At 38.9% G+C, this 25,694-nt stretch overlaps 1 protein-coding gene across 6 annotated transcripts in view; it reads right to left on the reverse strand.

The window, feature by feature from the left end:
* Nucleotides 1-25,694, reverse strand: part of RALGAPA2 (Ral GTPase activating protein catalytic subunit alpha 2) — a 118,221-nt gene that overhangs the window by 61,143 nt on the left and 31,384 nt on the right. For all 6 annotated transcript variants that reach the window (XM_042824776.1, XM_042824771.1, XM_042824770.1 and 3 more), the window contains 15 exons: nt 25,458-25,631; nt 24,549-24,686; nt 23,647-23,795; nt 23,109-23,220; nt 22,171-22,408; nt 21,464-21,628; nt 16,803-16,940; nt 16,179-16,276; nt 15,151-15,241; nt 14,831-15,007; nt 11,689-11,882; nt 11,096-11,194; nt 10,709-10,864; nt 1,485-1,613; nt 469-597 (listed from right to left, as the gene is read on the reverse strand). In XM_042824776.1, coding sequence (XP_042680710.1) covers nt 469-597; nt 1,485-1,613; nt 10,709-10,864; nt 11,096-11,194; nt 11,689-11,882; nt 14,831-15,007; nt 15,151-15,241; nt 16,179-16,276; nt 16,803-16,940; nt 21,464-21,628; nt 22,171-22,408; nt 23,109-23,220; nt 23,647-23,795; nt 24,549-24,686; nt 25,458-25,631 — 2,187 coding nt within the window. The remainder of the gene's footprint in view (nt 1-468; nt 598-1,484; nt 1,614-10,708; nt 10,865-11,095; nt 11,195-11,688; nt 11,883-14,830; nt 15,008-15,150; nt 15,242-16,178; nt 16,277-16,802; nt 16,941-21,463; nt 21,629-22,170; nt 22,409-23,108; nt 23,221-23,646; nt 23,796-24,548; nt 24,687-25,457; nt 25,632-25,694) is intronic.

The following is a 25,694-nucleotide window of genomic DNA, read 5'->3' on the forward strand; positions in this document are numbered from 1 at the left end:
ACAAAGATAATTCATGTAAAGCTAGGGGTTCTGTCTAATTGGGGAACTTACTTAACATTTTACTATAATACCAATGAGGCAAAAACTGTGACCCCCTTATGCACACCCCACACTTCTTAGAGGACAAGCTAATATACAGACATGCACTGAATGGACACTTTAAATAATACCACCACCACCATTTAATGAATTGACATTGCAGACATCTGGCTGGAAAACATAATATTTGATTATAGCCAATTCACTCTCTTTGAAAGTAAAATGTAATTTGTACTATCTAGGCTTCGTTAATCTTATGGTGCACGTTAAGCAAAGCAATGCTTATCAAGTACATATGTGTGCTGTTGTGGTTTGGAGAAGAAGGAGGGATTTATTATTTAAACAAAAAGTGTACAGTAAAAATAAAGTGGTTAAATAATAAAGATAGGTTAGGCTACATACAGATCTCCTAATGAAGCGTGGCTTTACCTTCACATCGGCACTCCCCGCAATGATCTCACCAGCTTCTGAAATGGGCTGCAATAGTGGGATTTCTTGATAGATATTTGGAAAGCAAACAAGAGACCCAAGGATGGTATGGGCTTCTGAACGGGGAGCCTAACAAAATGGAAAAGTAAATGAAACTATTTTCTTCTTTCAGCATAGATCTGGCACTGCTTGTACATTTTTGGCCTGCTGAAAATACATCACGCACTAAGTTCTATGCTTGCAGCATCAATGAGGTGTTTTGGGTTTTTTTAGAACACTTTCCATGGAAAGCGGAGCTTTCATTCCTTGTTAGCATTTTAAGCTTTCTCAGTAATCGGGCTGATGAGGTTTGTTTTTTTTTTTTTTTTTTTTTTAAAGAGATGCCAATAAATGAACATCTGTAAGTGCTTTGAAGGACAATGCAGCAAGGCTCACTGCTTCACTTCTGCTGAAACCCGAGAGGTCTGTGTCCCCAAGCCATCCGCTCAGCAGCACAGAGCAGCACTAAAAACATGCGCTCAAAATGGACAGAAAGGTCTCCTTCAAATGCAGTTCCAACACTTCCCTTTTTGTTCCAGGACTGTCGGGTCATTATCCTTATTTTGGCCTCCATCCTTACTTTGCTCTTTTATTTGCCTTCGTTAATCTAATCATTTATAAACCTATTTCTGTTAGCGTTGATACTCGGCAAAACATTCTGCATCACCCAACAAGCTCCGTGCTTTCAATATTCAGCGAAAAACACTAATGGGATTCTGAAATCTAAGCCCTGCTTTTAGCATGCAAACATGCTGCAGCGTTGGTGAGGATATGATTTCTCACACTTTGGCCTTTTGATGAAACACCTTTGCAATAGTAGTGTGTCACCCTACCCCTCGCTTTCACGCATCAGCTGCCATGGTATCTGCCCCAAGAGCCCTGGCTGGCATTGCACTAATGAGCCCACACCTGTTGGAGTGCAGACATCCCGAGCTCATTAGCAAGCGGGCTCCCAGGCTGGGCATTGCCATGCTCACCTCCAGCAGGTCTGTGCTCAGCACTCTGGCTGCTGCTGTGATGAAGTCTCCTATCAGCATCGTAAAGCCAGGCAAGCCCAGGAAGAAAAACCAAGGTGGGCAATGCTTTATGACAGTATTCAAGATATCCTGAAAAATGAAGAGAAATTACCTGCTTGAGAAAGAAATGTCTAAAAACACCCACCAAACCCACCACAACCCTAAAGGGGGAGTTGGAGGAGATTTAAGTTGGTAACTGACCGTTTCCACACTCATCCAAGTGATATTTCACTGAGCCTCACATAACAGCGATACAAGTGCTTTTAGCAGAAAGAGTGTTCAGCATCACTGTGACACTGAGAGTCTGAAATTCCTATTAAAACAAACACCTGCCATTACCAAGTGTAAAACAATTATTCTCTGGTGAAACAAGGCTTTGGATGGAAGACAACCAAGCTGTTAATCAATTTAAGATGGATGTTTTACCCCATTCCAAATGAGTTTTGTTTGTTTTTTTCCTAAAATCACATTACTCTGAATTCTGCAGCCATAAAAATAATGAAATGACACAAACTGCTTTTGCCTTTTCCCAAAGGAGCTCAAAGCAGGTAGCTTACAACTGCTGGCAGCTCTAGCATGTCAGGGATTTTTCAGCCCCTCTGGGCTAAGTTGAGAAACAGTGAAGTCAGATGCAAGAAGCGATTGCACTCAGCACAGTAACACAGATAAACCTGTGTTAACTAGATTGTTACAATCCACTATTCTAAATAATTAAGATAACGGGTAAACCTTGGGGAGGGAGCATTTGATGAAAGTCTTTTTTTACTTTTTACTTGGGTTTTTTTTGTGTGCTTTTTGTTTTAAAGCCTGCACTGCATCTGTAGGAGCAAACCACCAGGAACAGACTGCTCTCATAATCACCCTACGACACAGAAAATATCTGAGTTAAGCATTTCAGCTTGAATCCTTCCCCAGGTTTCATTCAATTCTTCAGACACTTCAGACAGAGACAAGTTCCATATTTAAGTTTTCTTTATAGGAGATCTGCAATCGGGCATGAAGCTAAATCTTCACCTGCTACATTACATAGTTTAATAAATTTATTTGCATACCGATTAGCAGATTATTTCTGTTCTCGATAAAATTTCAAAGAAAAATTGCAAAGGAAAAACAATTTTCTGTGTCTGCCCTTACTGCTTTCACGATGCGTCAGTGAAGAGTTCAGTGTTAGCCCCAGAATGTGTCCTTATGCGAAACTTCTACATCAGAAGCAAAAGAAGTCAGACGGATTTTTCTGCCTGAAGATACGCTTTAGCCACACCAGTGTTTTCTGCGAGCATTGCTCAACACCTGGACAAAAGTTATCTATGGCTTGACTGAGCGTTTACAGCAGCAACATCCTATGAAATAATAGCGTTATATATCTAAAATATTAGCAGATAAATATCGCTCGTTTCTAATGCAGCACCACATAATGCTTCCACTTTCCCGAATTAGCTAGAATGCCACTCGAGTTAATGTTTAAACTAGTTTTAATCACTTCCTTTGATACATTTTAAAGTCAATATCAGTCAAGGCAAACATTCAGAAAGAGAGAGCAGATGGATGCGGCAGCTCATAAAGTGGGTGGTAAACTCCTGCTCGGAGCAGAACAAAAGACCCACCTTTTCATAATTAAGGGGCTGATTAATGCACCACGCTCCTCGCAGCACAACACACCTGTAATTACGACCAGAGCCAGGTACTGCGATGTGTTTGGTCTCTGAATAATTGGGCATCAAACTATGGAGCGGCAGATGGGAGCACACTCCTGTTGACATATGCCACGATAAAAGAGCCCGGGCTAACCTGGCTTAAAAGGTAACAAAACGTAGGAAGTACAAAGAGCTGCTACAAACAAGCGCGTTAACTCCTGCCCTCACTCCATCAATCCCATCTGTTAAACACCGCTGTAACGACTGCCCTGCTTCCTCAGCTCCGGCCGCTGCCCTGAATGGACGTTTCAGAAAATGAGGGTAAAGAAATGTCAGTGAAAGCCCGGCTTCAGCACCTCCATACCTGTGAGTGCACTGCACCGCGCAAAGATGGCAACTGCTTCCTTTCAAACAGGACAGAATATGTGCTGAACATCTCGTACCTGACTTGAGCTTGCTCCAAATAGAACAGATTGGAAAGATACCACCCCCCAGGAAGGCACTTACTGGTAAAATCTGACAAATTTGCTTCTATTTCCCAATTAGCACGCTTTGCTGTGCAACACAGCTAACAAGAGAAGCGTGATTTCACGTAGTAATTCAGTAGCATTGCAAGCTTATCAAAAGATTCGGGTTTATGAGAAAGCAACCAAGTGAGAACATATGTCCTATCAGTGATATTGCAAAAATCAGGTAATTCAAACACAGGCAAGTTGCTTCCTTCCCTCCGAAGCGCAGTTCTATAAATGTAAACTGTGTTCAACAGTGTACAGCCTAGTAAATGAATCACTTTAATTGAATGCTATGTACACAGTAACTGGAAAAACACAAGCAATAAGAAAAACATATGGTGATGGCAATAGAAATTGGTTTACTCATTCTGTACAGCGTTGTTTCTTTACTTCTTTCATAATTGACCTTTAGAACGATAAATGTGTAAAATAATTTTGGTTTATTATGGCTCCAAACCTTTCAGCAATTACACAAAATGAAAATTTAAAAGGAAGCATTCATTCTGGAAGCATTTCCATTGTTTACATAATTGCACAGCTGTAATTTAGTGTTCATGTTGTTAAAGAAAAGTGAAAAAAAGGACCATTATGGACTATTTCAATTCAAAACGATGCTCTGCAGCGTTAAAAAAAGAGGAGGGAAGAGAAGGGAGCAATCACACGCATGTCCTTCTCAAATGGATTAACCCTATAAAAGGCATAGTATTTCAGTATAGGGTAATCTAGTAATCCAAATAATAAGGTCATAAACATCCAGCAAGTAAGTGAAAAAAGAAAATGATGCAAGTTCACCAGAAGGTCAATTTCAGAAATATTCTTCACCTAATTTTTGTGCAAGGTTTTGCAGATTACAGGTGTAACTAAATAGCCTGCCATCTGCCTTCCTCACGTTTCCAGCTGTCCCTCAACAGGAACAACATGGATTTTCCTCTTAAAGTTCACTCTGTTCTTCCCTCAGACACACCTCATTAGAGGCTGACATTTACAGCACAGGAAAGATTATTCATTTAAACAGGACTTAAAGTGGCAAATCCTTCATTTTCCTTTGCTTGGAAGAAACAAACAATTCAATTTACTTATTCCAAGTAACGTTACATTTTAGGTGTTAGCTTGTCAAAAATTAAGTTCCAATAAAAAGTTACAAAGAAACCTGACACACTCCAAAAGCACAGGGCTTGTCTAAAAACCTACATCAATCTGACCACCAAAGAAGTTACATCTTGTGACTGCATGTAATAGGAAGAGAGATTAAAAACCGGAACAACTCAATTTAGAAAACAGATGACAGATTACTGTGTAAATCACCTGCTGGTGATCGTTCCTCCCCTTCTGAACTGCATTAGGAAGCTCTTTTAGAGACACATTTAAAAAATAAAACCAGGCAGCAGTGCAGAAGTGAACCACCTAGGGCAAGGTGCATTAGGCAGGGGAAAGTGAGGAGATGTCTCTGTTAGCAGAAAGCATGGCTCCTAACATGGGCATCACCTGGGTCTGCCTTTCCTCTGGTCCATCCCTGCAACTGTTTTGCTCCAATACCACCAGTGCACTCTAACGGGGGTGAGCAGTGGGGTATGTGCTGCACCTCAATAAGCACAGAAAGGGGGGGAGATTACAAGAGGGTAAAAATAATATCTATTGGAAGAATGTCACAGCAAACTAAAATATGTGAATCTAAGTCTTGTGAAACAGAGACTATATTATGATTTATCTTTTTTCTTCTTTAAACTGCAGTCTGGAGAGAAATCGAAAATTCTTAAGGTTTCTGAAATGCTGTACAACCAAAGGTTCTCATGTGAAACATCACCAGGCAGAAATCCAGGCAAGAAGCACTAACTGCACTGTGTACACAAGAGAGGCTGCTCATTTCTTGTGCCTTTTGGAAGAGGATGCCACACACACAGGGCATGTTCCTGTGCACAGCACTCAGACTCTGCAGCCACCGGGCTGACCCCACTCCTCAGTACAGAGCAACAGCTTCATAGAAACACTGAAAGTCTACAAGGACTTTTTTTTTTTTTTTTTTTAACTTCAAATCAGTGTTCATATAAGCAGGTAATTCTTCTCCAGTAGCAACTCTAATATGTTTCATATTCTAAACCAGCAATCATACACAAAGTGTGCTTTCTCCATATGCTCACTATGGAAATGATGGAGCTTCCTTTCTATAATTGCCAACAGCATACATTAAACAAATTAAGAGGCTTATAGACAAGCATAAAGTACATTATTGATAAAGTATTCTCCCTTCTACCACTGAATGGAATCAAGCTAAGCAGTGCCATTAACTTCTCCATCGTAGCTGTGCTGCGTGCTGAGGGCTTGTGCTGTTCTACAGGTTGAAAACTCACTGTCTGTGTGCTGAAATTTAATCACCAAGGACATCTGTCAGCCTATTCGGACCTGGGCTTTTCCTTCCATATTTAAGGTTAGTCCTCCATTTAATATGACTGAACAAACAAGCAAAATCTCTGATGTACGTATTTTTAATTGTGTTCCTTGATATTTCTTTACAAAGCAGTCTGTTCCAAAGATATGCTGGCAAGCCAATTAACCTGTAAATGTATTAATCATTAAAGCTCCCTCCAAAAGCCAGGGATAGAACTATCCTGTTAGCTCGTTTTTCAGATAACAGCCTCTACTTCTACTGGCTGAAACCGTGGTGGCACACGTTGTCAACAGATTACAGCAAGCATGTTAACTGATGCCAAAGCCCTGGTAGCAGGATGAGATTCTTCCCAACAATGAAAAGCTGGTGAGATATTGGAAGATTTCCTCCTCTTCTACAGCATAAGCACAGGTGAGCATTCAGCTTTCATTGCAGCTCTTCTCAAACTGAAGATGTACATTTAGACAGGAAGAAGTCAGAAATCCACAGAAGTTTTAGGAAAAAAAAGATATACTGGAAGGATTGTCATTACCAAAAGTATTAGCAATTCACTAATCAGAATTCTCTCAGTGCTTCTTTTTCTGAGAAAGGGGCTCAGTAGCATAAGTAGAATTTTGGAATAGTATTTCAGTACTTCTTCCAGGAAAAAAAAAATGAAAGCTATAAAACAAGGAGAAGCTTATATATACTTTTGCAAGTTCCTGAAGCCAAAAATTTCTGCTACAGTAAGCGATCAGCAGCAATAATAAAATGCATTTATTCCCTACACTCAAGCATTTGTAAAATTTGTGCACTGCAATAGTAGATATTTTTATAAGGTGTATGTATGCATCATCTCAACTCAACTCAAAACACATTAATGGACATTAAGTGATGGACACATTAAGTGCTGGAGGCTTCTCAACCATTAACTCACCCAGCAGCGTCACACACAGTTACTGCCTGAAATGCAGTAGGTTCTCCTTTGGAATCTTCTAAAATTCCCCTCCCAAGAACATTTCACAATTCTCTGCAACCTACACCAGGAACTGGGAGCACTGTAATTGTGACCAGGATGGCTTTCCTGAAGCTGTGCACTGAGTGACACAGCAAAGCAATGGCTGCTGCTGGGAAAGACCTAGCCGCTCCTTTTGCCGCTGCTGCCTGACTGAGAAGGTGCCAGAGGAAATACCACACTTCAGTCTGCCTTGCACAGGTGTGATGCTATAAAGCCCCTGAAGGCGTTTCAAGGCTGACAGACCCCAGTGATTTAAAGGGTAAAAGGGCTGAATTTAATACAAACAGTCCTGAGGCCATTTCCTGCACCACATCTGAGCGATGCTTGATACATCATCTTCTCAGGATTTGCAGTCAAGCTCTGAATGAAAGCAGAATCACTGCCTTCACTATCTTGTGAACACAGCATGTAAAAAACAAAACATCAACTCACTTTCCTCTGTCAGGAAGCGAAGGTGCAGAATTCCAGTCAACTTCATAAAAAATGATGGTAAAATTTAAGACCACTGACTTAAGTGTACAGGAAGAGAATTAGCATCACACAGTCACTTGTCCCCTGATCCCAGGGCACATGGCACACTGGAACAGCTCCCAGTGCCAGGCTGTAAACTCGCTTCTCCCACCTGAAAAGGTGATGCAATTGCTACAGAGAATTGTTCACTTCTTCCTATAGAGGTGCTGTTGTTAGACACTTAGCCATGGACAAATGAGATGCAGCTCAGTTACATCACTATCTCCTTTCTCACCAGCTGAGCTAATTGCTAAATCTTGAACTCAGAGTGCCATGGGATCTTTTTGTCAAATATACTCTCATAGTGCTCTTTCAAATGCTCCACAAGACAAGTTTGTGCAGAAAGGTTGCACTTGCCATAAATTACAATGTATTAAGTACTGAGTGCATTCAAACATGTACTATTTTGCTTTCTACCAACACCAAAATCTAAACAAGAAAGCAGTAATTTTGTATATTTGTGTTGTTAAGGGAGGAGACAAAATAGAATTGAGGAATGTAGGATAAAAAGAATGAAAACAGTCCACAGACTTGAGCAGAAGGTTTGCTCCCCAGTCTGGGAGGAAGCTTTTCTCAGCCAGGTAGTTGGCTGCGTCTATTGAAATAAATACAGCTACATTTCTGTTCAACTAGTGTTTACTCAGCAAGTCCAATTAGTGCAAGTTATTTATCTTCACTGTTAATTGCACAACTGCACTTTTCTCATGTAATACAAGATTCGTCAACTTTTTTTTTTTTTTAACAGATAAATATATTTAAAAATGAACATTTCTGATGCTATCTAAAATACTGACAATCATATTCAGGTTACAAACATTTCTGACTATAACTTTACCAGGTTATGTAGCAAAATAATTGTGTAGATGAGCACAAAAAAGCTCACCTACATCAAAAGAATGGGATTTCTTGGAGTTGCACGTTTCTGTTGCTTCTCCCAATGAATTGAAAGTTGCACTAGTCACATACACAGAACAAAAATTCCCCCATGAGAAAATCCCCTTCTCCCTTCTCCTGCTAATGTTCCATGAAACTGAGAAGTTATGCTCATGCTCAGCAAATAAAACAATCTGACAAAGCAGATCGATTTTTCTTTCCACTACAAGATCTCTGATTTCCAGCAGCTTCACACAAACCAGATCAGATTTCCTTCACACCTGAGAATTTTCATCTCTTAACGGCAAGGTAAGAGGCTGGCGAAATGCTCTGCCTGGGTCACTGATCTACCTGTGGAAGGACTGTGTGTTCAGTCAGAAGGGTACAGATGGGATCTGGCATAAACAACTCCCTGACCCACCAAAATAATTGAAAAGCACATCCATGACCCATCTTAATAAATACTAGATTTACTGTGCTTCCATCCAGTGCACTCTTGCATTAGTATTTATTGTACACCACCCTCAGCGTGCACAGTATTGAGCTAGTCTAAACACCCAACAAGCAGTGTGATGCTAATAAAACTGTAAATACGGAAACAGATATAAAGAACATGCTTCACATCGATCCATTGTATGAGAATTCAAGCTACATGGTGAGTGCACAGCTCCCATCAACCAGCTTCCTAGCTAGGGAAAGCAAAACTGGAAGGACAGGTACAGGAGAAAACTCACAGTCAAGAGTGCCACCAAGAGGCAAAAGAAGCAGAGTGAGACAAGGTGGAGCAGCAAGAGAATGCAAGACATCAGGAAATCTCTGGAATGATTTGTATGTGGAGTCTGCCTTCACCAGACAGTTTTCACTTCTTGATCTTAACTTCTAGACCACAAAGTTGCACAAGGACTGAAATCTGACATTCAACAAAGCAACAGGCTTAAAATCAGTGGAATTGTTACTAACACCAAAACACAGTAAAAACAGAATGAGAAAGCACCTCATCTGGAACCAAAACCACCATTTAAAAAATTGCACAATTTCTACTCAGGAAACTTTTCCAGGATTTTTCTCCATGATCACAATAACAACAAGTAACACAAAGACAATCAATTGAAACCTGTAATAGGAGTCAAATGACCTAACCAGCTTCCTTTCTAAAAAGAGCACACTGTGAGACTACGTAAAGAAAAATTCTAGTTATCCCAACTGGATGTCTTGGTTTTTGAAAGGGAGATGTTTTGGCACACATCGTTATATTTGTGTTTTGCTTTCAGGAAGCACACGTCTAAGAATATTGTGCCATTAATCCTTTTGCCTTTTCCCTGCAGAAGCATCTGGGAATAGCAGGTGGAAAGTTTGCAGAGAATACAACGCAGATGGTTTTACTTCTGCTTTTGCAAAACACAGACACATGAAATTTCCAAGTGCAGGATTGCACAGGCCAGTGCAGAGAGGGATTGAGCTGGCCATGGTGAGGCACCCAGGTTCACAGTCCAAGCAGCAGAAAGCAGCTAAGTGCAGCTTCACAAGGTTAAAAACAACACATCAGCAACTTACTGCTGGCTAAGTAATAGGACAGGCCTTCTCAGGGATTACTACAGTAACAAAGATTGGCAACAACTAGCGCAACAAAATCTGAGCTAGTCTGTTCTGTCTGGATTGGTAAAGCACCAGAAATGACTCCTCAAAGCAGCAAATAATCAACACGGCTTCTACAGAAAGGTCTGTGTGCCCTCTGCTGGCATCTGCAGTACAGTTCTCACCACTGTACTCATCAGAGTTTTTGTTAAGGATTAAAACTTACAGTGACAGCTATAAAAACACAGACATGTTTCTAAGTAGCCTCTCTTTTGCTTAGTGTACTTCTTACAGTATTTATGAGCATTTAGCTACCTCTAAGGTCCAATAATCCTCTTACATTCTGAAAGATTAAGCCTTTTCATCATCTCCCACTGAATGCATTATTGATTAGGCCAAACCATGGCAGACAGACCTAAAAATGACATTAATCTACAGACACAGAAGTGTTTCCACAGCAGCTCTTTGCTAGTATGACAAGATAAAGCTGGAGAGTAAGGAGAAAGTTCAGACTACGTAACGTACAGTGTGGAATACTGCACAATAATATAATGTGGAATGCTACACAATAATGACTTCACACAATAATTTGTTGCAGAGCATTGCTTCCTTTCTGCTGTTTCAAATATGAAAATACAGACAATTCCATCAGCAGACAGCAACTTGCAGAGGTTTTTCTCCTCAAGTAAAGCTTTTACCTGGTCTTCACTTGTTAAACCAAGGTGCATCACAAAATAAAAATGAAGCAGGAAATCTGAATTCGGCAGAACATCTTGACGCCTCGTCATCATAGCACAGATCAGCCTGTATGCCTGAAGTTTGCCTTCCTTATATTCATTTGGCAGGGTGGTTGCCTGAAAAAAGACCTGTATTAATACTTTTTTTTTCTACTAGTCCACTAATGCAAAACGGTCTTTTCAGCAGGTTTTCCATAAACGAATCTACTGTATTTATTAAAATTAATGTTCAAACACACTTGTCTCAGCCTGCAGTGATTGCAAAACTTAACAGTGGAATGGAGCATATACACATTTATTGTCGACAGAGAAAAAATACTAATGTGAAAAAGTTGAGAAATAACTTACCTTGAACAACCATGATGCAAATATTCTGAGAGGAGGAATTAAGACAGGAGGAGAGGGAGTAGACTGATTGTCCACGCTTATGGCAAGGTTATCCCTTATCTGGTGTTTTTAAAAGAAGAGAGTTATTTAAGAAAAAAACAGTTCACTTTATTAATGTGATTTCCTATTATTCCCTGTTTTTTGTGGATTTTTTTTTTACTTTAAGGCACTACATCCTGCACTACACAGAAAGCTCTTACTCAAGCCAACACTACCAGGAAAAGGTGTTCTACAGTGCTACAAAGGCTCAGCTAAGCATTTTAGGTTGTACCATTAGCTTTTGCACTAAGAACAGTGCTTGCAGTATTCTATCCTATACCTGTTTTCTTTGCTACCGTTTTATGAAGCCATCTAAATTAATTAAATTCTTATTAAATGGGAATATTTTCAACAGGGGATAGTTCCAGGAAATCAAACAAAAATTTGACTAACTTTACGGCAGAATCCTCCAAATACGATGCTTACATTGCAGATGCCAATCCTAGATCAAATCTAAGCATAATTTAAAAAAAAACTTAATCATTATCATTAGATGAAAATATTATATACAGTACCTTTGCAAGTTTATACCACAGCTCATAGAGATACCCAAAAACTTTTGCATGAATTTTAGGCGACTGTATATTGTTCACATCTCCAAGAATTCCCAAGATCCTCCTCCATAGCACAGCAGCAGAATCAGGATGCCAACCGATGAGGCTTCCACCAGCAATTATACTGCAGTCATCAGCAAGGAACTCACTGCTGTCTGTAAATTTTAAAAGGTTCTCTTTCACTTCTGATGAAGTTTCAGTTCTGATGCACATAATTTCTAAAGAAACTCTTAAGGAAGGTTCAAGGCCAAAAGCTTGCAATTTTATTGTGAAGTCTGGAAAGTTTACTAAGCAAAAAAAAGACAGGAGCTAAGTAATTATTGACAAAAGGACACTTTGGTCTTCCTGGTCTAGCACACACACAAACCAGAGAAGAAAAAAAATCCACAACAAATAAAATAGTGAAGGCATATTCCCAGACCCACAAGTCCTAAGTACAGGGGAGCCTGTCTTGCTGATGATGGACCTGCATGAGATGTGGCCTCCCAAGTACCACACATTAGGGAAGAACATAGTGACCTTGTTCCCAGACTAAACCAATAAGGCTGTTAAGACCAATTTCCTTTATACAAATGTTCCATCTAAAAAGCACTCTCTTCACCAAATCATCTCTTCCTTCTGCACTACTAAAGGAACACATGGGTCAAAGAAAAAAATGGCAAGAAAACACAGGCTAATAGAGATGGCACAACTGTGTGTCAGTTTGGTATGACAGACTGCCCCCACTCAAGGTTTTGGAGCAGGGAAGCAAATGCAGTTAAATGTACTTTGTGCATGTCTGAAACTCATGTACTCTGAAAGATGTATTCAATCCATAACTGGCTTTTACAGGTAATATTTCCATTGTGAAGAGTCTTGCCTCTTTTTTTTTTTTAATTTTTTTATTTTTAAGATCACATACTATAAAATGACCTGAAAATACGACTGAACAATGGAGCTAAATATGATGCACTCTGAGAGATGAAGAATATGCTCTGCCACTATCATTTACACAGAAGCAATTCCTGAGATAGCTGGATACAAACTGAGAAGGAATTCCCGTTTCCTGCTGGTGACAGGTGGATGGTTGGACTGGATGATCTTGTGGGTCTTTTCCAACCTTGGTGATTCTGTGACTGTGATTCTGAAGCTGGGCATGATAATGGAATTAATATCCCTAAACAGTAAATGAAATATTCCACACTCAAGCACAAATGTTAATGACAAAAGCTGTTCAATTATCTTCAGAGCAGAGAAAGCTATGCAGCAGCCTGTCTGCAGGCAGAATCAGAGCTATGGCCCCACAGGGCACCTTTGAGCACTCAGCATTCAGTGTGTTTTGTTTGTTTGTTTGTTTTTTAAACTTTTTTGTGATTTTATTTCCTTTTTGCTTCCTTTGTTTTGTTTCTGGCAGTGTTATGAATTCCTAAAGAGTTAAAACATTATTTTTTAAGCATATCAGAAAGATTCTCAATGGGGAAATTCATGTATCTACGCTGTTTGGGTGATGACAACACAGTATTTTTAGCCTTGCACCATTCAGGGTTCTAAAGAAAAACAAAGCTTTATTTGAGAATGCCTCCAAATCCTAAGATCAAACACATCTTTGTTTTGTGCTAGAAGAAAATTAAGCTGAAACACCCAAATTAATGCGAGTAACTATATGACACATCAAAGCCCTCGAGGCTTGGCTTGTGACATTTTCACTACTACAGCTGACGTTGTTCACAAGTGCCTCCACCAGCCATGGGCTCCCAGATACCCTCTGCAGTTCTCCATGGAACAACCACGCAACAAACAGAAGCAGCTCTGACAGATATCCACTGGGAACAGGGCAAAGATGTTGTCTTACCCTGCAGATGGGTAGGGCTGTATTCACCACAGTGATTACTGAGGTTTTGTAACATGACAAACAGAGGAAAGCTGTGAGCTGCACCCTGGCCTGTATGCAGATCACACAGCATTGAGTGGACATGTGGACAAACAACTTTGGCAAGAACCAGTAAATGCATTAGGAGCATGCCAACTCTATTGGGCAACCATACGAGGCCTCTTTGAAAGTAATGCCTCTTATTTTATTATGCTGACTCAGGACATCAGAGGTGGATGCTGGTTGTCTTTTCCATGGAAATACACAGGAGGCATTACTTCTGGAGTGACCTGCACACATTTGCTACTCCACTTCTCTTTCTAATCTCTGAAGTTATTTTACATAACTCATTCTGTTTGTACACACCAAAGAGCAATTTCTTATATCACAGGCAAAGAAAGTGCTGAGTTTAGCACGAATAATAATCCTTGCTGGGTACTGCTCTGCACACTGCCTTGTGTACAACAGCCATCTGAAGGATGGAACGGGGTGTGCTGGCTCTTTAAATCAGCAGTAATTCAAAGAAAGAGTGATCACAGAAATGAAACTCTAAAGCCCATCAGTAAAGAAGCTGCAAATAGTTTCATATGTTACAGTACCAAGTTATTGATAATAACACCCCTAACTTGCTTATTACATATCAATGGGAAGATATCTTGAAGAGAATCAAAATATTTCAGTAGAATTACAATGAAAAAGGAAAGGACTTTTACTTGCAAATAAACTCTTCTGAGAACAACACTTTATGACTTCCTACTGGCGTACAGGCAATGCTGAAGTACAAATAAGGAGGGTAACAGTTTAAGAGATTGTGAATTAATCAGTTAGACAGTTTCTATCTGTCGAAATAAACAAGGAACCTACTGTGCATTCTCAAAATATCCTGCTATAAAAAAAATATCTAGAAAACAGAATTTAACTGAAATTAAATTCAATCCTTTCACTTGAATGCTAGTGCAAGCTAAGAGAGCACAAGTGATCAACTATCACATAGCTGATTACTTTGACACAGTAAGAAACTCATTTTTAAGTATGTGATCACTTCCTGGATTACAGTTCATTCACATTTATGTCAGGTTCATTCTCATTATCTTAATTCTTTAAGCTCGGTCCATTTAAATCTCTTTTTTGACAGAACATTCTGAACAAAACTTGGCAACATGCCTAAAAACGTGTTGTTTTTTTTTTTTAAACACGCAAACTGAACTCCTTTTTGAAATAAAAATCTAAAATATAATTTCTGGACTATAATACCTGTTAAATTTGCATTATCTGAAGGGCTAAGCTGAAGCCAGCGAGGTGCATCAGGATCCACACAGACATCTGTCGATGCATTAACTTCCTGATCTTCTTCAGAGGCTTGCCAGGGGATGAGAGCAATCTCTACCTCATTATTATACCCAATGGATGTGTCACTGCTCACACTTTCACCTAAAGCAAGCAGAGGATGAATAAAGATCATGGAGCCTATTTTTAAAGATGGCATTAGCATAACATGACCCAACAAGACATGATCACACTGGTTTCAGCTGCTACACTTCAAAAAAAAAATTACCATGTTTCTTGGAACTCACTTTTTTCTCTCTCCCTATGGTTTCCATGTGTTTGCTGTAAGTCAGCTTTCAAATCCAATTCAGCTGTACTACTGCTCCTTCGTACTGCTACCTAAAGAGGAAAAAAAAAAAAGCATAAATCTCAGTTCATTAACTATATTTTTGAGAACATAGTAATCTTGCAGTTTTGAAATACACAAATGCACACAGGGAAAGTTACTATAAATTAACTGCAACTCAGTCAAGACATTTAAATGAACGTAGGAACTGGAACAGGGAGCCAGGTTAATTTTGAATTCCCCACAACTACAAAGCCTGCATCTCTCTCCCCCCCACCTTCACACCTTGTTATTCTTGAAGTGATGAGAGCACTTCCCAGAAAGAGCCTTGTCTGTAGAACAAAGCATAACAGTACTGCAAGAGCAGACACATGGCAGAACCCACAACCAGAGATGAGATTCCTCTTGCAGTCCTCCATGCAGCATTGCATTATACTTCCATAAAGATGAACTCATATATTATTTCTATTGTTTTTTTCCAAAACTGCATTAAAAATTTACAAAGCTTGCCTGTCCAAATGTTAACTTAGGCAAACAATCCACAATAAATAGCTGGTGCTACAAATTTTGCTGAAGGAAAATATTTTCCCCCGCACTTCAAACCATCAAACATTTACTCCAGTAATGTAGCTCTAAAAAAAAACATCAATTATTTAAAAAGAAAAAAAAGTGAATGGGCTTGTTTATTATTAATATAGAAAAGCACAGAAGTCTTTTATGAGAATAGCACACAGCAAATCATGTCAAAGTGCACTGGCAACTACAGTATCAGAAGTTACAGGTTGATCATAGCAAACAGCGTAACGGACAACGAAAGCTTAATTCCTGATTCCACACTAGAAAGTGCCTACCAAATATTCATTCTTTCAGTTGATAGTTTTTAAATAGGAAATGCCATCCAGTTCACAATGGAATATTTTATTTATTAACGGAGCATTTATGTTACATAAAACAAGATCTCATCAGTAATCACTATCTATTTTGCCTTACGTGCTCAGCTTCATGTTCCTTCTTCACACACTCCTTATTTTCCTGGATTGATCTGGAGTCTAAAGTGGTCAAATTATGAGAACTCCCAGCCTTTTTGCCTACAAATTTTAGAAGGGAAACAGAATTAAAATGTGGGGGAAAAAATGACATATTACAAGAATATGTAAAAAAGACATAATACAAGAAAATGACAAATTACAAGAAAATATCAGCTACATTTACACATACATTTCTTATATTTACAGCAGAGCAAGGTAACAAATTGTAAACTTTTCACAGATTAGTTATTAGGACAGAACACATGATGCCATGACAAATCTTTCATAAGCATAACATAGGTGCACAAGCAAAACAGAAGTAGAACTGTTCCTCTGAAAACATGAAATATAAGCACATGCTTGATAAATTTAAACAGTGACACTGCAAATGCACACATTTAATAAAGCTCTGGTTTATTAAAAGCTGTGTTCTCCATTTTTGGTTCAGATTTAGTAGGAAAATGGGATAAAAAACATTTTACAACTGTGGCTGAAAACCATAGAAGGTAACAGTGGCATCAGTGAGGCTCAGGAAGTCCTGGCACTTCTTCATGTGTGTAGTGTTACTATGTTTCATCAAAATTACCTTGAAAAAAATCAGATGGAAATTGATCTGCAATATCTGAAGTGCTGCTACTTCGAGTGAGCTGCTGCTCTTGGTCTACAAAGAGGCCTGTAGCTTCTGCTCCTGCCAAAGCTTCCGACTGCTGAGATTCTTCAACCTCTGTTGATTTAATTAAAAAGTTGTATTTGTATGACCTCTGAATTAAACACACGTGCCAACTCCTTAGCTATGAAACCTAAGTGAAAAAGTGACCCACTCAAATACTTCAAATTCCAAATTACAAAAACTAGAATTTAACCCCTTGTCAGAGAAATTTAGAGTATCCTCAGAAAAGCAAAGTTTAGAGAGAGATGTATTAATGGTTTAAATCATGAAAGACCTAGAAAAAGATGGAGAAATTACTTTGGGTTTCAATGTGGCACCCTTACTTGGGATCAGGAGAGCTCTCCTTTGGTATCGACGCTTTCAGTCACAGCACTGGTTAAAGCCACCCACTCTGCTATCTTTTCTGTTGGAAAGCAGTCAGAAAGTTGGCCCACAAGTCCCCCATCAAACTGACCCAGGAGAACCACCACCAGACTGCTCACGGCAGTCAATCCACACATCCAATGCTATTAGAAGAAATGGTTCAGTACCAACATGGTGACTTGGAGAAGCACTGGATTTCTGTTCATTAAATAAGGATCGGGGGCTGAATTATCGAATTCTCACATTTCTTTCTGCATATTATTTCACAATAAAGGAACTCAAATGACCTGCCCACCAGCTTTCTACATTCTGCTCCTCTCCTTTTCTTTGCTCTGCTTCCTACCTCCTTGCTGGTCTGTATGCACTGACTTTGAGGCTATACTTATGCAGAAAGGAGCAAGAAGCAAAGCCCCTCAGGGTACAAGACTGCACCTACCTGCACTGACTGCAGCAGCAGCGTGCAGGAGGAGGACAGCATGCTTCCTTTGTTCAATCTACACTAACTGAGCTTAGATAATACTCATATTACAATATACATCATTTCTATTTCAGTAAACTGCCTCACAAACCCAAATGTTCTGGTGTTCATTGACCCCAAAGTACCATTGCCAGTATCAAAGCTTTACTGAAAGCAACAAACACACGAAAGCCCTTCTTTCAGGCCAATGCCCATATCAACCAGCTTGAACAATTTCAACATCATGACCAAAAACAACAACATGGGATGAAAAACACTCAAGATATTTCATGGAATAGGAATCCCCAGAGAGTCATAATTTGCACCACGTGCAAACTTCTCTAGTGTTGGTTTCTGCATTCCTAACTCCTTGTACATCAAGTATTTGTTGCTTGGGAACTTTCAGTAAATCAAGTACTTGGAAATGAAAACATGGAGAAAATCATTGATTCAGTAATTCTAGGAATTTTTACTTTTATTATTAGGAAATATAAACCCAATAAACTTGTAATTCATGCTAACATTTAAATGAACAAAACCAGCATTGCTTGCAGTACTTTTGAGAGAAATCAAATACCACATGAAAGCTAAGAGGCACAGACAAACCTTTCATATTTGCTTCTAGAATCAATAATTACAGAAAAAAAATCTTTAAGAAAAAAAGATCCACATTTGTCAGCACTGATTTGTAACTGAGTGTGACACGGAGGGAATGAGTTTTTTCTTCTAAAATCAAGTACCAGCAGCTCAACCTGCTGCACTTCTTTTTTGGCACACCTTGCTTGTGATATCTCATACATTCGTGCACACAACTAGCTTCTATTGCAGCTCCTTGAGAAGACCTTCCTGCCCTCTTTTCCTCTGAAGAGGTTACTTAAATTGATAAAGACTACAATTCCAGCGAGAGAACAACAAAAATCATTAAAAGTGACCACATTTTCTTTAACCCCTTCCTGCCTTGAAAAAAGCACAAGGTACATTTCCACTGAATCTGCTCGACTCCTGCTAGCAACCACCATTACTTAACACTGTGTTTGGAACAGATCCAGGAAAGAGAAGTGCAAAACACCTCATTCCATGCTCCTTAAGAATAATTAACTGGACAGAAAGAGAGCAGACAGAAAAGCTTAAAAATATAAAGAACATTTATATAAAAGATGACTTTAAAGTACAGTACCTGACAGTCTGTGAGAGCAAGAAGTGTAAGAGATACCAGGTAAGAGAGAGCTCACAGTGTGAAGCAGAAGAGGTACACTTTTAGTAGCTGGCAAAGCCTCATAAAGATGAACACAGTTGCTGATAGACTGGCTTCGCTTAGCTTCCAGGAAAAAATAAAGCAACAATTATGTCAGAAAACAGCAAAATATTTGGGTTTGGGATGTCATGATACAACGAAAAACAAAGCTTTTGAAAGAATTTTACAATGTCAAGCTCTGCAATATCTCCTGCTACCCCTAGGTTAATAACATACAATGCATCTCAGCCACTGAAAATACAATGTGGAATCTTTCATTTTGTCAGCCTGTGATTAGTATACATGAGCTTATTTGACTCACCCTTTTTCCTTCTCATTGCAGTACCATTAGCAGTACATGCAGCTCGAAACAAAGAATGGAAAACCTATTCAGCTAACTTTCTGCTAGCAATGCTCCCTCCTGCCCCAAAAACTAGCTACGTCTTCCATTCACTCATCTTGCCTGAAAACAAAGCATTCTGATGTGAGAAGTGGGACAGTGTGCCTCTTAAAAATCAATCTAAAGATACAGCTACCACTGTTAGGTTGTTGTTTTTTTAAACTAGGGATCCTTGCTCCAGCCTTAATGAAGCGCTGAGTGCACTTGTCTGACAATACTGCTGACCCTGCTTTGAGCAGGAGCTTCATCACCTGAAGCAGCTTACATCCTGAATTATTCTGTAGACACTGCTTTTGGCATACTTGCTTTCTCCACTTATGAACAGGACAATGAAACATGCAAGTTATGAGATGGGGTTTGGATTCTTCAGTCAATAGTGAAGCTAGAAGCACTCAGAACACTGTTGGAACTCTGCAGTTTTGCAAAAGGAGAAAACAATCTCAAAGATAGTGAAGTGTTAAACGTTGTATCCAGTATTACTTTGCTGGCAGCTTCTCTCATCATCTGTAAGAGAGATGAGCAGTGCCCTTTTGTAACCTGTACATTAAATATTCTCTCAGGCCACAAGAAAAACACCTTCCAAGGTAGCTAATGCTTTAGAGGATTTCTGTCATCAAGACAAGTTATTAAAATATATTAATAATTATCATGCAGTTGTCATAAGCTTGAAGTCTCTTTTAGAAAAATGCATCAATTTCTCACCAACTGTACTAGAAATGCATCTGGCATTTGCTGTGCTGTTTCCCTTTTTGCTCACAACAATGCCAATGCTGATACTTAGAGATGAAAAAAGGAAAAAGGAAAAAATCCTCAAGCAGGATGGTGGGCTGCTGCATTAATACCCTGCTGTTAACTGTTTAACTCCCAGTGCAAGCAGAAGATCAAAATAAAGTCTTACTTGGAAGCAAGAGGCGATCTCGTGTTTATGCTGACATCAGTGTGTGGGGTTTTTTTCCTGTTGGTTTTCAGTGAGGGAGGGGAAAAAAGAAAAAAAAAGAAGCCCCAGGGCAGGAGATGCTTTCCCCAAAGCTCCATTCTGCTACAAAAAGTCTTTCCCTGACTATTTCTCTAATTCCTTTAAGGACTGCTACAATTGTTTCTGAAGGATAATGTCTGGAATTTTAGTAGCTGAGTTTTGTTCTCCTAGAAAGTCTTACTCTTAGGAAATAGATAAACATCAGACTATTTGGAATCATTATTTGCTATATCTGCAAGTGCAAATATAAGAGGTTTTTATATCTGCTGATTTGGGAGTCACTGATCACCAGAAATCCTATGGAAGCCAGAATAATTTCAGTTTTACGTGATCGTAAGACACAAAATGAAACCAGAGTATTACTACACATGAAGTTCACCCCCTAGTCTGACAACCAACCTGCTGCCCACCAAATAAGCTTCCCTGTAACCAGAAAAGACATACTGCCTCACCTTTGTATTCTGCTGGTAAGAAACACAACTAATCTATTATGAATGAGGAAAGACTCTGCTTAGAAAAACATTTTCTATTAAAAAAACAGAGAAGACTTTCTGTGGAGAGTTTTAATCCATAGCCCACTGAGTTAGAATACAGAGTCTCAATACCATAAAATAGAGACCAAATTCAGGCCTCTGATATACTTGAAAAATTAGGTACCTCTTTCAACACTTGGAGTTTCAGACATTCCCCCATTATTCCTACACCCCATTCTCCCTTCTGTTTACCACTATACTTATTCTATCCAGAATTAAACATGAGAGGAAAAAAAAGGAAAATGAGATGCTACACATATATTGTTACATCATTAAGAAGGAAGTAAATAAATAATATAAGCAAGGATGCTTATTAAATACAGGCTTTATCTTGTGATTACAATAAAAGGCAAGCAGCAAGAAAGTTTAGAAACTACGTATGACTGATATAGCATAATGCATTCAAGAGCATGCATAAAGTATTTTCCAAAATACTTTGATCTTTTATTCGTATTTATAGCCCTGCAGACATCCAGACTCAGGTATGCAACATCTATGTTGAATTTACTTGCACTATTTTTGGAAGTAGTCAGAACTCAAAGGCTCAGAACTCAAAGATACAAAACTTGATGTTACTGGATGTTTGGGAATCAGGCATCTAGTAGAGATCTAACCTGTTGCTCTCTGACGAACCATATTTCTTGCTTTCTCAACTCCAGGAGCTCCAGAGGTGGTGGCACTTCTAAATCTCATGGGCTCCACAACTTCGGGATGACTCTTCCAGCTTAATGAAAAAGATCTTCCCACTACAGCTGTCTTTTGAGGCTCTAAAACACCACCTAAAAAAAACCAAGATTATTCTAGCATTTAGTATTGTATTCAGCTTTTTCATTTATTCTTCTAGGGTTTGAATGAACTTAGAGGCACTCCAACATGGAAAAAAAATACTCATCTTCAAATCAGTGTCGCTGATGTAGTAATCGCTTTATAATCACAGTAAAAATTCAACTATGTGCATCAATTGCAAAGCAGCATATGAATGCAGCTGAAATACTGTAATTCATGAAGATTAATAAAATTACATGGAAAAGAATTTTGACACTGATGACTATGCCAGAATACAGCACAAGAAATCACGATTCATTCCCGCTGCACAGAAAAAAATCATTTTGAGCACATACTAAAATCTGCCAACCAGCTACCATCTATTGACCCCAATTACCCTTCCTAGCACAGTGAGCATAAAAATCCAAAGCCCTTCATATTTGATTAATCAGGTTCTTACACAAGATTAAGAGGTATTTAATGTTAGATCTTTTAAAGTTTAAACTTGAATATTTAACTTGTTTGACACAAAAACCACTGAAGCATGGGGACTAACCCTTTCCTCTCTGCTTTTTTTCTTTCTGTTCACTGAGCTTATCCAAGGGTAAGTTAGTCATTTCCACCCCATACACAGTTCTTGCTAGCACTGCCGTCAGAGAGTCCATGATGTTGGCCCACTCATTTATGAGCTCCTCCCAGTCAGTCAGGGAAGACAGAACGCTAAGCAGCTCATCCCACAGCTCCCGAGAAATGTAGACGCTCAGGTTTGCTCTGATCCAAGCCACAATGAGGGTCTAGGAGGAAATAAACAAGTGGCAGGTCACACATCTTGGCTGAATTTAACACAACGCCATCTTGCATATTAGTGCTGGTATCAGTGACACGCAGATACACAGATACTATTCATCAAAAAACAATCCAAGAAATTGGTGGGCAGATATTCAGTACAAGTTACTGACCAAGGAAATTTAAAAATTATGAAACAGATGCTTCAGATGGCCTCTATTTTGCCTGGTAAGCTAATTTATTGTTCATACAGCAATAATAAAAGAATAGAATACAGAACTGACCATCGCAACATCTTTCAAATGATTACAGAGCTTGAGTTATGCCTACAACATTCAGATCTGAACACATCATATACAAATGGATGCAGACAGATTTTCATTTTCTTAAGTGTGACTTAGTTTTGACTTGCCAGATGAACTTACTTCTACAAGAAGTTGCATACAGCTCACAGTGTAGAGCTACTCACTGAAGATATCCCACAGACTATCTGCCTGTGCTAGCACAGTTTGCAACGCAGCCCTGAAGAACAGATCAAATCAACTGCTTCTGACAGCTGGAATCCTTCTTAATAAAACAATCAGTTGTATTACTGCAAAGGAGAACTTCTTCATGCTTTACAAATACATTGCATAGTACTGTGCAATAGTACTTAAGCAGAACTATGGGCATGGAAAAACTGGTGCCAAGCACACAGAAAATACTCACTCGGAAAAGTAATCCTGACATGCTCTGAGCAAATGTATCCTTTATTTGGTTCTCTTTTGGCTTCTGCATCACTGCTTCTGTTATTCTGAGGAGTATCTGTAACATCTGCTCCCTGGTTCCAAAATAAAATTGTACTTTTTGTTCACAGTTTCTATTAATCATTCCTGTTAATTTTCACGCAACAAAAAGCCTGTTAATTCTCAGTAATCTTTACACATTGAGAATGTGATCACACAAAGATTTCAACAGAACTTTTGCAAAGTATCACCAGTTGACAGTGGGCTGTAAAAATTTGTGAGAAGAAAAATTCAGGGATGGAAGCAATGAGCAGAATTTTGAAATCAAAAAGCACTTTGCTGAAGACACAGCAGAACCTACAACCTCATAAATCAACTCAGGTGCAAGTTGTAAGCGCGGCATATGAAACAAGGACCATCACTGTGTAAGTTCTCCCTCTCACCCTCTCCTTCCTAACAATTCTCCCGTAACAGCTAAATATTAATATCCTTCTCTTAGCTACAGAAGATATTAAACTTACCACGTCTTTTTATTCATTGACAGTTCCATTATCATGCGCCTGAAAATACTGAGAACTGCCTTGCAAGCATCAACTTGCTCCTTCAGAAGCACGGGGACTTCAATGCATGGTTCCAGTAAAAACACATTTGCAGAGTTTGTCAAGAACACCTTCAAGACACAGGTATTCACAGTCAGTTTACACAGTGCCAGACAAAAAAGAGTCGAGACTTAGAATAATAGAATACTTGTCCTCTCTTAGTTAAATCATTCATTTTCATTACAGCAAGCTTCACATTTCATCTGCCACTTTATTGTTCTAAATCATTCTAAACCAGAGTCAGATGGCATTCCATGATAACAAGGGCATATATCACAAAGTTCATTGTCTTGCAGGTACCTCTTCTGTTTGGTCGGGTAGGAGTGCCACTCCTCCAGCTACTCACTTCCCAACATGGTATGCTTAAGTAAACACCACCACTTCCAATTAATGAGGAACAATAAAAGCATATGTACAGTTCTCATTCACAGTACCAACTGAGGGAAAAAAAATATGTACCTCATACCTTATACCAGTTATCCAGGTCTCAGACATGAGCACATGGCTTAACATACATTTTATAGTTATACATGAAGTTCAAATCATATCTGATGAAAACCATCAGCTCCTCGTAGTTTCTTTCCTTAATTTCAGAGTTTTAATTTCAGAAAGGCCTTTATCTAAGTTCTTAAACCAAAATAGGAAATTATAGTTTATATAAGCCAGAAGAGAATTGTTTTCAGTAATGCCAGCCTAGAACCCTCCCAAAATGTTCTAATCTGGAAATCAACATAGAATTTGAAACATGGCTATATGATGGTACTATAATGTGTAGTATAAGTTACGTGACTCTTACAGCCTTGTAACCTTTCAATACAGCACACCTGTAATGCAGCTTGAGCACCAGCTTTGACATTTTTGTCCTCATCTTCCAATACACATCCTCTGTTAACAGCACTGGTAAAGGAGTACGTTCTTCCCCAGCTGGATGAGCGCTTATGTCCTGAATGGTCAGAGGAAAGCTTTCAAAAACACCACTCAGTTAGTGACCAGGGAGAAAGGAAAACATCCATATTTACTCAAAATCAATGAAAATGGCAAAAGCAAGAAGAGGGAACTACTGCGTCCATTTAGCAAGGAAGTCATGTCTACCACTGACATCTCAGAGCAAACGTAGCACGTGGAATTTAAAGGTTCATAAAACTCAAAAGAACTACAGTATTTTGAAATGTTTTATCTCACATTTTGTAGTCACTGACTGTAGTACATTTGAATTCATGCCTGGAATAACTACAGATTCTGATTTTACACCTCAACCATCTGCCTCGGTGTAACAAAATTTCTATTTAAGTAGCTTTGAATGTGAACGTCCCAGTCAATGTTCACTACAGTGAACATGTAAAAAAAATGTGATGTCACAGAATTTTTACTCGCAATTTAAGTTCCTGGAGTTACAGATCCAAATCTGGACAGAGTACATGCAAATTAGTAGATATTTTCAACTTCTTAATTAAGCAATTACCACCACTTCCATTAAGTTCTTGCTACCATATCTCTATAGACAAGGAATAATGAAGAAAGCTGCATTTTTCAAAGAGCTGCAATCTTTCTTTGCACTCAGTAAGGCCTACCAAACACTCAGTAATCATTCATATTTCTGGCCCTTAGATACAGCACTTTTTAATCCTGATTTCCCATATAATTTACATTTTTCCTCACTTTCAAAGCAGGTTTAAGAGATAAATAACATACTGCAGGGAGACAGAATAATGTAAATAATACTGATAGCATACATGTTTACCATCCGTTTGTGCTGATGAATCCTCTAAGCTGGTAACAGCATCCTCACTGTTCTCCTTTTTGTCTGGCTCCTCCATGAACACAGGTTTCTCCTGCAGTATCCACTTCCGATACACCTTAACCACTTTCCGTGTTGCAGATATATCAGAGGAAGGCAACAAAAATGCCTAAATTTAAAGTTAACTGATTTTACTGGATATATGGGGCACAGAAATCCACGCATATACAAA

The sequence above is a fragment of the Centrocercus urophasianus genome, unplaced genomic scaffold (genome assembly GCF_019232065.1).
Source record: "Centrocercus urophasianus isolate 14NV4802_14NV808 unplaced genomic scaffold, USGS_Curo_1.0 seq_10, whole genome shotgun sequence".
Classification (NCBI taxonomy): domain Eukaryota; kingdom Metazoa; phylum Chordata; class Aves; order Galliformes; family Phasianidae; genus Centrocercus; species Centrocercus urophasianus.